A 15,833-nucleotide genomic window follows, 5' to 3' on the forward strand; every position below is an offset into this window, starting at 1 on the left:
AAATAGTTTAAAAATCAAATTCCTAAAGGATAAAAAGTCAACCCCCTAGTCCAAGAACAAAAACTGGATTTTGGTTATAGAGGCGATTTTCAACTTTTACATGCTAGGGTTTTTCTCAATTATGAAAACTTTATAAATCCTATAATGTTACAACATTGCTAAAAACCAAAAGTCCGATAAAATAATCTTTTGTTTTGATATCCCTAAAATTATTTTCATTCAGGCGATTTTAACAACATTCGCGCTCTTTAAAATAAGTTTGACCGAAGCATAACTATATCATTACAACTCAGATTTAAATAATCTTAGACTTATTGGAAAGCTAGTTTTATGTTATACCTAATATAAAAAGTCTCATGTAAAAATAAAAATCATTTGACCAGTCAAACTTATTATAGAACAAAAGCATTTCTCTAAATGTTGATTCATTATAATTTAATGTGACTTAATATTGATTTTTTATGATTTGATGTGGCTAAATGTTGATTTTTAATGACTTGATGTGGCTTAATATTGATTTTTTATGATATAAGGTATATATAGCTTACTAAATAATGTTCGAAAAGATAACATGCATGCCTTGAGTGTTGAGTAATTGTGTCACTATTGTTCAGTGTTGATAGATAACTGTTGATGATGTAATATTTTTTCTATTTTGGATCATTTGGATTATGTCTTATGTTTTGATGTAGATTGTAGACTATATATAGTCATTATGTAGTAAAATTTCAAAATTTAAGCCAACAAGTCAGCGTAATGATTATCGAACCTTTGGTTCACCACACAAGTAAGACTTATGTGTTTTTTTTATGAAACTAATGATGTGAATGTGTTAGAAATGTTTAAAATAGGTTGTACACAAAAAATCAGACAAAAAAAACATTGTTTGGGGGTTAAAACCTAAGTTTCCACCATACCGGGAAAAATTCCCTGGTATCCTCAAAATTTCCTATGTTTCCCACGAAATATCAGTCTCCCCAAAGGTCGAAACCTGGTCGAAACCCGATACCGTGAACCTTGCTTTTAACTTGCTAACCAAGTAAGAGTAAATTAGAAACTAACAACTAATGATAAAAAGGAAACTAAACTAAGTTACAAAATAGAAACTTCTTTTGACCAACAAAATAGGAAACTAACTAGCTCACTAAGAAAATAGAAACTAACTAAAAAAGGAAACAAATCTTCCTAAGTTAGGAAGCTTACTTGCCCAGATAAAGCAAAGAAATAAAAATATAAACTAATATCTAATATCCTAACAAGTATTGGCAGGATCTTTCCAAACCAGGTGTCAATATTGGACCCCAATGTATTGTTCACGTGATCAGTAAATGTGTGATCAGTAACAACAGGTTGGCTGATCCAATTGGAGAAAAAAAAGGCTGGTTCGATGTACGAAACTGAACCAGACCTGAACCAGAATTGGGCCAACATTGAATTCTCTTTTTGACAGCTCGATCTACATCAACCTACCCCCCCACCAACTGCTGACACTCATCTCTCCATTAAGTCTCTAGCCACAGGGACACTGGCCTCCTATTGGCCCGCACATCTCTGTTGACTCAATGGCACCGGCTGCCGCCAATCTCTGGTCCGCACCTGCACCCAACGACAGTACCTCCATTGATTCTCTCTGGTCCGCATAGACCCATTCTATGCCCCTCCTCTTTGCTACTGCAACTGAAGACACACCGATGTTGCATCCCTTTGTCTCTGCCGCTAACATCTCATCTCTAGCCGACAGTATCTTAGTCACTGCCATGCCCACCATGATGGCTCCCACTCTGCTACAACTCAAAACTCCTATGGAAATTGATCTCTGGTCCACAGAGGCCCTTCCTGTGCATATTGACGCTACTCTCGCAGCAACAACTTTGCACCCTGTTGAAGCTACTCTCTAGTCCGCATAGGGCTCTCCTATTCATGATGAAGATATTGTTGTTGCTCCAGCGGCAATAGCTGCAACCATTGGCAGCTCTATGCACATCTAGGATCACCTTTATAGCATTGACCCAACCTCTAGCCCTTAAAACTCCTCCCCCATCATCAGATTGAAACCTCTTCCAACCAAACCATTATACCCACCTCGTCCAAACCCAAAAGCAGTCCTCATCGAAGCTCTTGCTTCCCTATCGCTCAAAAATCCTCCGGTCCCCCCCCCCCCACAACTTCTCTTAGAGAATACAGTCGTTGCTCGAAGGCCAAAACTACTACTAGACTCTCCTCCTGCTTTTCTAAGCCAACGCCCCCTCCCTCCCCCCCCTCCAATTAGTCTCTGGACTCTGTGGAATTTTCGGCGCCTAAATTCCACAGCCAAGCACGCAGCATCCGCTCTTACATCCAGTCCTCTCACTCAAATCTTTGTTTACTCTTAGAAACCAGTGTCCTAGAGGCCAATGCCACCAAAATTGCTACGACCATTGCCCCTTACTGGTCCTTCTCTTCCAACTATTCCCACTGCCCAAATGGTCGCATCTGGATTCTCTGGAACCCTCACAAGTTGCCTGTCACCACCATTTCCGCCTCCCTCCAATTCATGCATCTGCTTATCTCTAATTCTTCTGAGGCTAACAACGGCTTCTTCTCCATCATCTATGCCTGTAACCGATCCCCAGAGCGGGCCCCCCTTTGGGCTAACCTTCGATCCATTGCCCCTTCTATCGATTCCCTTTCTTGGGGGATCGCAAGTGACTTCAATGTGGTTCACTTCCGTCATTAAAAAACTGGGGGCAAGCCCATTGACCTTTCCTATGTTGATTCCTTCAACAACCGCATTGATGACATTGGTATAAATGATCTGCGATGGTCAGGCTCCAATTTGACTTGGCGCAACCACTGGAACTGCTAGCACAAAGTAGCTTGCAAACTTAATCGCGCCCTTGTCAACGAAGCCTGGCCCTGGCTCACTAAATTCCCTTCCTCCCATTGTATCTTTAATCTTCCAGGCATCTCTGACCACAGCCACATCTCCCTTCACATGCACCCCCTCATCTCCTTTGGCCCCAAGCCATTCAAATTCTTTGACATGTGGTCTTCCCATCCATACTTTCTCCCTATTGTCAAACAGGCTTGTTCCATCCTTGTTCATGCTTTCTCCACCCTCTTATTGTTCTTGCAAGAAAGCTCAAAATGTCAAGGTTGCTCTAAAGAACTGGAATTCCTCCTCCTTTGGTAACATTTCTTCTAGAGTGTCCTCTTGCAAAGAGAAGCTTAACTCTATTCAACCCAAGCTCCAATCGGACCTCCTAAACAATGACCTTGCTGAGGAATAAAAGGTGGTTTCCAATAAACTATCCTCCCTGCTTGCAAAGAAGAGAGCTTTCTTCGATAGAACTCCAAAATCAAGTGGCTTGAGTTAGGCGACTCCAAGCTTTTTCGATCGTTCCCTGACAGCCAGACACAATGCCAACTCAATTCAGCTACTGATCTCCCATCATGATGATTCCACGGTCCTCACTCTTAAGGAAATCAAATTTAAAGTTGTCTCCTACTTTTCTGAGCTATTTCACCCTATCCATTCTTCCTTCCCTGACCTCTTCAATAAATTCATTCCCCCCCCCCCACCTCCTTCCTTCTCTCCAATCAATTCCCTTAAATGATGAAATCATTGTCGTCATCCTCTCTCACAAAGCTAACAAAGCTCCAGGGCCCGATGGGTTCAGCATGGGCGTCTTCTCCTCCTCCTATTGGGATATCATCTAGCCAAATCTCATTAAGGCCATCTGCCAGCTTCTTCCTCACACCAAACCAAATCAAGGGAATCAATCACACCTTCCTCATGCCTCATTCCCAAGTCTTCTTATGCCTCCTCCTTGCTGGATTCCAAACCAATCTCCTCCACAAGCTTCTCTACAAGTTTGTGCCAAAATTCTCGCCAACAGAATTCAGACTATCATTGACTCCTTAGTCAGCCCCAACCAATCTACCTTCATTGCTAGAAGTAATCCCAATAATATTATCCCTTCCACAAAATTGTTCATGGGTTAGATCGAAAATCTCACTCCTCCACTACTCTCCTCAAGATTGACATCCGCAAAGCTTTTGACTCCATCAGGTGGGACTTTATCTCCAGAGTCCTGCTTCAGATGTCCTTCCCCTTTGTTTTTGTTCATTGGATTCACTTATGTATCTCCTCCACCCACCTCTCAGCCCTTGTCAATGGCAGCCTTGCGTGCTACTTTCCCTCCTCTTTTGGAATCCGGCAAGGTTGTCCCCTCTCCCCTTTCTCTTCTCTCTTGCCCTTGAATTCCTCTCTAGATCCATCTAATCCTCGACCGATCTCTACCTCATCTCTCCTATCCCCAAATGCAAATCTCTTCTCCTCACTCATCATGCCTTTGCAGATGACCTTGTGATCTTTTCTAGAGCTGACCCCCTTTCCATCTCCTCCATCATAGACTCCCATCATCTCTTCGAGACCCACTCTGGTCTGCAAATCAACCTTCTCAAAGCTCAACTCTTCCTCTATGGGTCTCTGATTCTTCCAAAACCCATATCCTGCAACTCACGGGCTTCTTCTTAGGCTCCCTCCCAATCAAGTACCTAGATTGCCTCTCATCACAACCTGTCTCACCGCCCACCATTGCATTCCCATGCTTAACCTCATTAGGAAAAGACTACCTCTGGAAAGGCAAGCTCCTTTTTTATCCAGGCCACCCTAAGCTAATCATATCGGTCTCCAATCCCTTTACTTCTATTGGTTTGGGGTCTTTGTCCTTCCCAATCCATCATCAAATCCATTGAATCCCTCTTCTGCTCCTTCCTTTGAAAAGGGGTTGACTACTCAAAATTCATCCACCCTCTCAGATAGGCCTTAGTTTGCCTCCCCAAATCTGAAGCAGGCGTAGGGCTGAGAAGATTTAAGGAAGTCAACTTTGTGGGCATTCTCAAGCTCATCTGGAAAATTGCTTCCAAGCACAAGAGTATTTGGGTCACTTCGGTGTATTCTCATCTTCATAAGAATGACTCCATCTGGACTGTCTCCCCTACTACTAATGCATCTTCAGTCTGGCGCAATATCCTCTTTGCTACCCACCGCCCTTGGAGCCATCTCCATATCCATGGTTGATTGCTCCAGAACCAGCCTTTGGCTCAATCCTGGCACCCCACAGGGATCCTTCTCTCGATTCTTAGCCCCAGAATCATCTACTCCTCTGGCTTAGGGAGAGATGCGCATGTCTCCTCTATCATTCGGAACGATGTCAAGCCCCTCTCCTTCCTCCCCGCTCCTTTCCAACGTATGGTCCTCCTTACCTCCCCTCCCCTTTGGTCAACGAGAGTCAGGAAAGATAGGACTCCATCTCCTAGCTCCCTTGGCCATCTGATAAGTTCTCCTCTACCTCTGCTTGGAACCTTATCCATCCCTCTAGCCCCACTGTCCTTGACGTAAAGTTATCGAGTTCAAAGGCCACATCCTTCGCCACAGCTTTACCGCTTCGCAAGCTATAACCAACCACCTCCCCACACAGTCTTTCTTCTTTACCAGGCTACCAGCACATCAAGGTGTGATGCAGAGAAGTCATTTAATGGGCTTATTTTATTAGAAATAAGACTTAGGTTGGGTTATGTATGTGTTGGGCCTTTGATCCCATGGGTTTTCTTTGTAATTGGCCACTTTAATGGGCCTAAAATATGAGTAGAAAGTAGGAAAACGGGATTTAATTCATAAGTTTAGTTAGAGTCATATTTAGAGTTTATTTTCTTTGTTATTTCAGTTTTCTAGTCAATTTAGGTTTCCCAATTAATTAAGGATTTGGTTAGGCCTTTCCTTTTTAGTGTTTGAGTCAGTTTTGAGTCTTATGTATACGTTTGTAAAGGGTTACAGCATTAAACACGAATTTAATTGAAAGAAAAAAAAAATTATGTTGGAAAACTCTGAGATGTAGTGCTACGAGAGACAGCTTGGGTGAGATGTCCTAGGGAAGCGTGAGATACTCAACCCAACCTATCCCCTACCCCCATTCTTCCCTTCATTCTTTTATTTTTGTTTTGTTCATACTATCTTATTTACTAAAAATCCTACATGGGATTGGATCACTTATGAACCAATCTTACATTATTTGGTATCAGAGCCAACCTAACCGATGGAGCCGCATGATTTTCAACAAAAAATTACTTCATACATGTTCCTTGGTTGGGTAAAGGAATTGAAAATCTACTTTGACTCCTACAACCTGACAAAGACATGACTTCGATATGCTTCCTCCCAAATGAGTGATTATGCTCGAATCAAATGGAGAGTCCATGAAAGGCAACTTCAAGATCAAGGTCGTGAGTCTAGAACTTGGGAGGAGATGGAGTATGAGTAGGCAAGCATGTACTTATCTAAGCATGAACAAAGAATGTACTTCCCTCCACCAGATTTCCAAAAACCACCCACAATAGACAAGAGCATATAGGAATCATCAAATAAGCCTACCATGGCGAGCATAGACGATCTCTACAAGGAGTTGATGAGATTATCAAACCGAAGGACTGCTCTTGAGAAAAAGTTTGACGCCTAGTTTGGTCTCTTCCACCTTCCACCTCCAAAGGACGCTACCAAGGCCAAAGAAATTTTGAAGGAAGTACAACAAGAAATTAATAGTCCTCCCAAAAAGGTCTATGTTGAGGGATTCAAAGCAGAGACAATCAAGTTGACTGTAAACGACCACCATGAATTACCCAACGAGATCGACGTTGCACCAGAGTTTGAAGAAGTTGAAGATGCATATGTAAATGACCCTATGGTTGTTGAGGTTGAGCATGCTGAGTTTGTCATCCCATTAAAGTATCTTGAAGAACGAGCTCCTCACATTCTCAACTACATCCTTATTATCAAAGAGCTACCTGAATTTTTCTACGGCTTGAAGAGGGGCGTGCACCATGCTATAATCACCCTCACACTCTACAAAATTCGAGGATGATTTTTTTCTAAGAGAGGGCAAATTGATAAAGATAAATCATTTAATGGGCTTATTTTATTGGAAATAAGCCTTAGGTTGGGTTATGTATGTGTTGGGCCTTTGATCCCATGGGTTTTCTTTATAATGGGTCACTTTAATGGGCCTAAAACATGTGTAGAAAGTAAGAAAATGGGATTTAATTCATTAATTTAGTTAAGAGTCCTGTTTTGAGTCTATTTCCTTTGTTATTTCAATTTTCTAGTTAGTTTAGATTTCCCAATTAGTTAAAGATTGAGTTAGGCCTTTCCTTTTTAATGTTTGAGTCAGTTTTGAGTCTTCTATATAAGCTTATAAAGGGCTACAGCATTGAACACGAATTTGATTGAATAAAAAAATAAAAACTTTGTACTGGAAAATTGTGAAATGCAGTGTTATGAGAGACAGCTTGGGTGAGATGCCCATTGGTGAGATGCCTTAGGGAAGAGTGACTGAGTGAGACACTCGACCCTACCCCATTCTTCCCTTCATTTTCTTATTTCGGTTTTGTTCATACTATCTGTCATACTATCTTATTTTTATTGAATTTACTAAAGACCCTACCTGGGATTGGATCACTTGTGAGTTGTGAACCAATCTTACATTAGGGTGCCTCCCTCTTGCTGCCTCTATTGGAATGCCATTGAGGATGTTGACCACCTTTTCTTCTCCTAACCATTCTCCTCTACCATTTGGAAGAGATCCTTTAGCAGTTGTTGGCCTTCCAGAAAGAGACCCCTTTGCCTTAGTAGAGAATGGATTTGAGTGGACATGACTTTCGCTGATTCCTCTATCTGCGACACTGTTGAAAGGCTCACTTTCTATGCCTCCGTCAACCACATCTAGATGGAGCAGATCTTAAAATATGGACTTCCAACTCGCGCATTTATGACAAGATTTGGAATGCCATCTATTTTGATGTCAGCTATAAGCTTGCTTCTTTTATATTGAAACCGATCAAGTATTAGAAATAGGCTCATTGTTGTATCCTGGGGCCTCCCACCAACGATTTTGTCTCCGCCATCCCTTCATTCTCCCTTGTATATTCTTCTTCTTTCAGTAATGAATTATTTATTCATCCAAAAGAAAAATTATTAGTAATATCCCAGCCCAATTGGACAACTAGAAGTAATAAGGTGAAATGGAATACCCCCCTAAAAAGTAGCCCACGATTGGGCTGAAGATAAGTTTCTGGAAGTTCTGGAATTCTGGAAACCATAATAAGGCTTTAAAAAGACCTCCAACTTGGCCCATAAGCTGTATGATGATATTGTTCCTGATTTCCAGGAACTCCAGAATCGCAAGCTTAAACGCTCCATCATATAGGTCCCACAAGTCATGGGTTCCAGGATTTAATCTTTCCTTGAACCACAGGGGATCTTAGATCAGAAACTGAACCAAAATATGGTTTACAAGTGAACCAACCCAATCCAAACCAGCCCAAAATAAACCAAACTGGAGGAAAGTTCTTTTCTTGCTCTTCTTTCGGACTGAATATTGCATCACAACTGCACCATTACTTGGTTGCTTATCAATTGCAGAGCTTTCCCCCATCATAGCGTGGTTTCTTGGGCTTCAAGGGGATCAAAATTTAATGGACACGACACGTTAGTTATTTGGAATAAAAAAGCAAAAGAAAAATAGTGACCAAAATAAGATGCATAGGGAGACAATAAAAAGGTTTCTGATGACACACAATCAAGCAAACTAGCAACTGCTTAACTGCAACAAACAGGGAAAAGTAACGGACTTGAGAGCTTAGCCAACTTACAGGCTGGGTGATGCGAAACCCGGGTCAAAATAACCTATTTTGGTTTTCTACAGGCCCACCCGGATACTACACAGCTCAAATAACAAGTCGATGGCAGTTCTGTAATTTGATGGAGTTCAAAGCTAACAAGAGAAGAGGCAAATTATCCATGTACGTAGGTGGAAGTATATTGATAAGTGTGGAGGGTAGTTTTCAAATTGAAGAGAAGATAAGCATGATGCTAGATAAAAACAAAAGGGGAGTGTAATTGGGTCATTTAATAAAAAGATAATAAAGCGTGAAGAAGGGGTTTCCTGCAACATCTTGGAGACGTACAGAACAGGCAAAGGAAACTTCTTGTGCCAGAAACTTCTTGCGATCAGTCCAGCCTGTCATCTAGGGCTCCAAAGAACACAAGAGAACTCATTACAATCCCTCACTATATGAACTCCGAACCATGGATGCATCAACACAAAGACCAACTCCAGAAACTGGATATGGCGGTAAAAGGGAAACTTGCTCACAACAGAGGAGGTTTACTTGCTCACAACAGAGGATGGCTTGGGGAAAGAAACTCCAGGGTTCTGATCGCTTATGAATACCCTATCTTCGACCATAATATCGAGCCAAACAGAGTTCTGCTGAAGGAGTTCCAACGAACCCTCTGTTAATCACTAACTGTTAGAACAGAAGCAGGGATTAAAAAATTGATAGGATGGCGAGGAGAGGAGGAAGAAGAAGAACTAGAAGAGAGAGGAACGGAAAAGATTAAAGATCACGACCTGATTCATTTGTACCACTTTGGCAACAAACTACTCAATAATCCATTCATCAAATCTATCTCTTGCATTGAATGCAAGCTGTGTTCAAAGAAGAAAGTAAAGATTCCTAACTAAGGTAATCCTAATCCTTAACTAAAACTAAAATGATACAATAACCTGGGCTCAAACTCTTTAATACTTGGCCCATTGAAACTAAAACACAAAATTACAAGATAAATCCACCACTAAAAATATATATTAAAAACTAAACGAAGACATCCTACTGAATCCAAACACCCAATTGGACACTGTTCTTCTAGGTCTAAATTGCCAATCTGGTTCAGCCACAAATCTGCACAACTGAGCCATCTGTTATTTGAGTGCGGAATTACAAGAACTGCGTGAAGTCACCACCTGAAGCTTTTCGGTGCCTGTTAGTTATATTCCAAAAGATACGAAAGCTTTGTTTTGCTAGTGACCCATTTAAATACCCAGATCCCAGGGACCAATCCTAAGGATGATAAATCTTCCATTTGCAGTTTGTGTTAAAACCAAATTATCAAAGTTTTCATCATCATCACATATAACTATTTGGAGCTGCTCCATAAATTGCTTAGCCATGACACTCATGCTTACTTAAAAATATAATATTTAAGTATTTTTATTGAAAAGAAAGGAGACGTGAATGAAACAATTTTTTTAGGTAGGGTGTTTTCCAAGGTTGTTTATATCACTAAATAGGGCTCAATGATTAGGATGTGGAGTGAATATACCTTTCTATATGTCGAGTACACTAGAAGATATGGTCAGTCACATAAAATTGAGTAGCAGCAGCAATTCTTAATATGAGGTTATTTTGGTGATATTTTCATTGTTTTGGCATTTATTTCAACCAGTTTTCAAAATTAGTTGGCTTTCCAAGCTGGATAGTTGAAAAAGAGGTTTTATATTTTTAGTTGGACTTAAAATTAGTATTCTACAAGTTAGGACAAGGACTTAGAAAGTGACAAGTCCCACTTATCACTGGACTCAGGATCCACATGAAATTTACCAGGAAATATAGTGTTTTCTCTGAAAGCTTGTGCTAGTACCGCATGAATTTTCACAGGCATCTTTGAAGGGATACTCCATTATACATTGATTGATACCTAGGTATTGCATTTTCTTCTACCACATACTTTCTACTTTCTGCTTCCAGTTGCAGTAGCTTCTTCAACCTCGTAATCATCACTCTCTCACCATTATTTTCATCACCAGATCAATTTTGCACCATCCTCACATCCTGCTCCCACCATCCCCAGCCTTCAACCATTCAATCGCCATCAAAACCCAACTCATTAGACTGCCTTCCAATACCTCCTATAATCATTAAAATTCTAAAATAATTTCCGGAAAACCCTGAAGGATACTTCCAAGAATGGTGCCTAGAAAAAGTGTCTCATACAGCTAATTTAGAATTGATGTCAGCTGCACGCTTAGAAAGACCACGAAGATAGCTTGAAGCAACTGTCCAGGTGGGAATAGGATAATCCTAACCTTTACGGTTACTTGGTCCTCCACATGAATCTTTTATCCTTTCTCTTATTCCTCTTATGGGCCGGTTTTAGTTGCCTTAGCAGTTTGCAGTTAATTTGGGACTTTAAATCAGATGCTTAGTAGCCTATACGCGGGAAACTATTCATTTCTTGACTTTCCTTATCAGTCTATGTTTTAACATAATGGATACCTTGCAGGAATAATCTTAGTATGAGTAGGAGTTGTAACTTTCGGTGTTTTCCCTTCTTTTCTTCCTTCCCTTTTTGGTATGAGATTTTCATTCATGAAAGCAGAGACATAATCTGGATCATTATTCATGGAACGAAGCTAAGGTCTACTCCAACCCACCCAACCCCCCCTACCTTTTTATTTTTTTCTTCTCAGCCAAACAGCAACTACCGTTGAGACATGTAAGGGATTGATTTCCTGACCTTGTAGGAGGATTCCTACAAGTTGTTCTCCTCTATGGTTTATTCTCCTTCTTTTCTTTGAATATTCCCCTCTTTTCTCGCTAATAACCTCCTCCTTTGTTTCCAATTTCATGACAATTTAATAGCATACATTTATAATTCGTTCAGATATGGTTTCCAATCTGTTCCTTAAATTTCTGATTCAGCATATATACCATAATCAATTACAGGATCTGCACCTGCCAATCAGTTTATCCTGCATCTATTCATACATAAATTTCTTTATGACTGCACTCTACACTCACTATAGCCCCTTTAAACAGACCACAAATCTCTCTCTTCCAGAGTTATGCTTGTCAACCAGCAGTCTCACCATTTGGCTGTAGCCCTAGACTTAAGACAAATTAGTTCTGTCCGCCTTGCCCTTCATCAGACCCACTAACCAGATTTGAGATTTTGATAGCTTCTCTCCTTATGTAGAATGTTTTCTTTAATTTATCATAGTTCCTACATTCCAAAACCATGAAAATTGCATCTTTTTCTTTGGTCCCTTCTTTTCTTTTTATTCTCTAAATCAGAATCATATTCCTAGCCAAAATTGTATAAATCTCCTACACTGATAATACCACAACATAACTACATAAGTAGAGCCAATGCTTATAAAATAAAACACAGCAATAATAAGACTGAACTGAATTCAACAATGAAGAAATGTAAATAAAAACCATACCCTTCGTTATCCCGAGTCCTGGATCGGAAACGGGGTTCTCGATTAGCCACTTGGGGAGAACCTCTTGGCCGAAGCATTCTCTTACGCTGCTGAATCCCATAACCAAAACCATCTCTCTCTCTGTCTGTACCTCCATCTCCTTCGGTCCATCCATCATCTGACTCCTTTTCATAGGACCTGCTGCGTTTTTCATGTCTATCAACTTCCATATCTGCATCTTTTTCTCTTCTTTTGTCTTTAGCATCCCTATCAACCGGTTTCCAGCTATCAAATTCTTTCTGCAGCTTCTGCTCTGACGCTGGATTTTCTTGCTCAGGCATTTTGACAGATCCATCCATTAATTCTTTTTCATTGTGTATATCCTCTTTCTCAGTTCCATTCGGTGTTTCTTTCCTAATATGATCCTTCTCTCTATCTTTTGCTCTCTCCTTATCTTTTGGAAGTTCCTTTCTTTCCCTCTCCCACCTCTCTACTTCTCTCTCTTCTCTCGTTGATTCTCTGCGTTCACTATTGGTACTACCAACTTGAAGGTTGTTTCGCCGCTCATTCCTGTCCCTGTCCCTTTCTCCCCAATCCCTCTGTTTTTCATCCTTCCTTTTTCTTTCCTTCTCTTTGAACTTATCCTCACTTTTCAAGTCAACCTTGTTCTCCCCAACAGCCTCATGTGCTTCTGAACGATCCCGCTCCTCAGTTGTTGAAGCCTCTTTTCTAGTCTCATTTGGCCCATGCATATTATGTCGTGAACCACGCCATACTTCCAAACTGTCCTCAGGTGTTTCTGGATATCTTTTCGTTTTGTGGTGTTCCTTGTGCTCTTTCCAGTTCGAATGAAAATTCCCTGCAGTATAACCATCCTTTTCAATATTGGTTTCAGCCTTAAAATCTGTATGAGGCTCCCTGTCATGTTTTATTTCTTTGTTAACATCCCCCCTACTTTCTAACCTTACATCTTTCTCACCTTTACCAGATTGAGCATCTATCCTGGCTTCAGTGTGTATATCCTTTGCTTCCAACTTTGAGTCTCTATTCTCAACCTTGGAATCTCTGTTTTCCTTTGAATCTTTTGACTCCAACCTGTTTTCAGTTGTAACTGGGTACTCTACACACGAATCATTAGAGGAAGATGATATTCGATATGCTGGAAAAAGAGTTGGTCGTTTATCTGCATCCCGAGATTCCGTACGTTGGACTTTTGCTAAGCGCCCTTCTGGCCCCAGTTCAAAGGGCTGGTGATATTCATTCGAACCTGACTGAGAAATTTTCACAGCGAGGGGCGGCACGCTACTCTCTTCCAGCGGATGCTTTGAAGTTGCGGGATGGTTGACCTCCTCATGCAATCTTTTAGGAGTACCACTCATAATGTTCTGTATATCGTGAACTATTGAGTTCTCCTGAGAAACATTTGCTGATTTTACACCTGCAAAGTCCAGAAGCCATCGCTAAAAGATAATACAATAGAGCTATCTACTATTCATTTGCAACTTACTAGAATTTCAGTTGGCAATGATAACACGAAACAAAAATACCAGCAGACGCTTTAGCATGTGAAATAGAAATTCAAATCAGAGAACACCTATAGAATCTAGAATTAGAAGCCCTAATATCTCAGATGAATATTAAAAAATAATAAGTAAATTAACAATAAAATTTACTTTTACAGGTAGGTTACTGCACCATTAGCGCATAAAAAACCATTAATGACTGAAAATGGCTACAGGAAAGCATTTAAAACTATAGATAACATAACCAGTTGCAGAATAAACTATTCAGCCACACACCCATCTTAATATCGGAAAAACTTCAAATAAAATCACAAACCCGAATCTTTTCCTACATGAGGAAGAGAAAAAGTGAAAATGATCAACTAAAATCCTAGATTTCTACATGGAATCGAAATTCTCAGTCAGTTCCTCAGTAGCATGAGATGTTCAGATCTAAAATTGCTGCAAATTATTCACCCCCCCAAAAAAAAAAATATATATTGCTCCAAATAAATTATGAAATTTCAAAGAAGTATGCTTCACAACAAGAAATCAAACGAGAGGTAACAAAACCCTAAGGAGGAAGGAGAAAGAGAGAAGGAAACGAAGAGCATTACCTTACCTGACCTTTCGCTCAGCCGCTCAATACTCTCACGCCACTCGCACAACCGTTCTACTCCTCCTTCTGAAACGATGTTGCGCCTCGTACGTTAACCCACACAAGAAGGGCGCTGCTTGACCAAATAAGCAATTTGTCGATATATTTGAGAGAAGGGTTCATACTTCATAGCACATGGGGCTGACCGGCAGAGTCGCTGGGCCTCTTCAATGGAAGCCCAGGATTTGGCCGCTTGGGTTGAGCTTGGGCCTCAAATTTCTCAGTTCTTAGCTAATTAAAACGCCACACTCCTTGGGCTTAGGCTTGGGCTTGGGCTTGGGCTTGGGCTTGATCTATATTGTTTTAGATTTCTGGTTGAGTTAGATAAATTCTTCACAAACTGACATTAGATACCTAATATCTTGAAACATTGAAGGTACATAATGTAATTCTAGATACATTTTCAATCTGTTTTAATTACCTAGGCAGCGTTTGGCAACACTCCAGAAAACTGTTTTTGGTGTTTTTATGTGCTATTGGAACAAAAAAAATAGAATAAAGTGTTTAGGAATGTGTAATGACAGTCCATTTTCCGTTTTAGAAATTGAACCACCCCTAAAAAACATATGAAAACGGATTTGGAGAAAATGTCAAACCATGTTTTGTCAGCCAAAAATGTTTCAATTTAAAATAAAATGAAGGGGGGAATTTGGAAGTGGTTCCCATTAAAAATCATGAGGGGTTCTTTGCTCTATGTCATGTTCTTTGGTTCTCACCGCATCAACGACACCTGAAGATATCTTCCCCATCTCTCTTCCTACTTCTCTTCTTCTTCTTCTCACGGCATCAATGATTTGCTTGGTTTTTTACAGAAACACAATGGACCATAGAAATCTGGTAGATCTGTTAGGTCAGTGGATCTATTTAGTTTTCCAACAGATCAAGTAAATCCCTCTCTTTCTACTCTCTCTACCTCTCTCTGTGACATCAATAATGTTACACGTTTAAATCCCCAATAGTTTCCCTAAACCCTAACTTTCCCACACAGTCTCTTTTCATTTTCGTCCAAATAGAGAAGTGGCTTGAAATCTCTTCTAGTTTAACCCTCTAGTTTCTCAAATATGGAGTTCGAATTAATTCCTTGTTTTTCAAATTCAGTCCAAGTGTGACCTTAACCAGCTCACATCAGTAGATATTTTGTTGAGCATTCTTCATATGCAAATTAGTCCAATTGTTTACATCATTTAATTCCCTGAATATGGCTATTTTAGGTATTTTTTCTTGTTTTCATAATTCACACCAAAAGGGGATCAAGTGGAGTACAAATGTTAAATTCAGCCCAAGGAACCAAACTCTAGCTGCCTATAAGATTTCTTCTTAATAAAATCTGCGTAATAGATTCCACGATTTCTATAAGGAAGATTTAGGCTGAGTCAACCTTCTATTTTGGTTTTTAACCACATATTGGGATATTTTTTAATAGTCTCATATTCATGATCTTCTATATTGCATAATATTCTAGAAGATCCTATTAGTTATTTTCCATTTTGTGATTGAAGGAAATATTGTAAAGGGAATTGGGATTATCAAATTTTGGGTAGTTTCTATTATAGATTTTAATTTTTTTTTTCTTCTCATTCTTTAGGTAGC

The 15,833-nt window shown here is 40.0% G+C and overlaps 1 protein-coding gene across 3 annotated transcripts in view; it reads right to left on the reverse strand.

Moving 5' to 3' along the window:
- Positions 1-14,336, reverse strand: part of LOC122083625 (zinc finger CCCH domain-containing protein 13) — a 45,540-nt gene extending 31,204 nt beyond the window's left edge. Inside the window, exons 1-3 of one of the 3 annotated variants that reach the window (XM_042651508.1) lie at positions 14,203-14,336; positions 13,063-13,521; positions 12,105-12,942 (exon numbers count right to left, since the gene is read on the reverse strand). In XM_042651508.1, coding sequence (XP_042507442.1) covers positions 12,105-12,942; positions 13,063-13,462 — 1,238 coding nt within the window. In that variant the 5' untranslated portion in view covers positions 13,463-13,521; positions 14,203-14,336. Of the gene's footprint in view, positions 1-12,104; positions 13,522-14,202 lie in introns of all 3 variants that reach the window. The other 2 variants (XM_042651502.1, XM_042651495.1) reach the window with 2 other exon arrangements.
- Positions 14,337-15,833: the final 1,497 nt, after the last annotated feature.

The sequence above is a fragment of the Macadamia integrifolia genome, chromosome 1, assembly GCF_013358625.1.
Source record: "Macadamia integrifolia cultivar HAES 741 chromosome 1, SCU_Mint_v3, whole genome shotgun sequence".
Classification (NCBI taxonomy): Eukaryota; Viridiplantae; Streptophyta; class Magnoliopsida; order Proteales; family Proteaceae; genus Macadamia; species Macadamia integrifolia.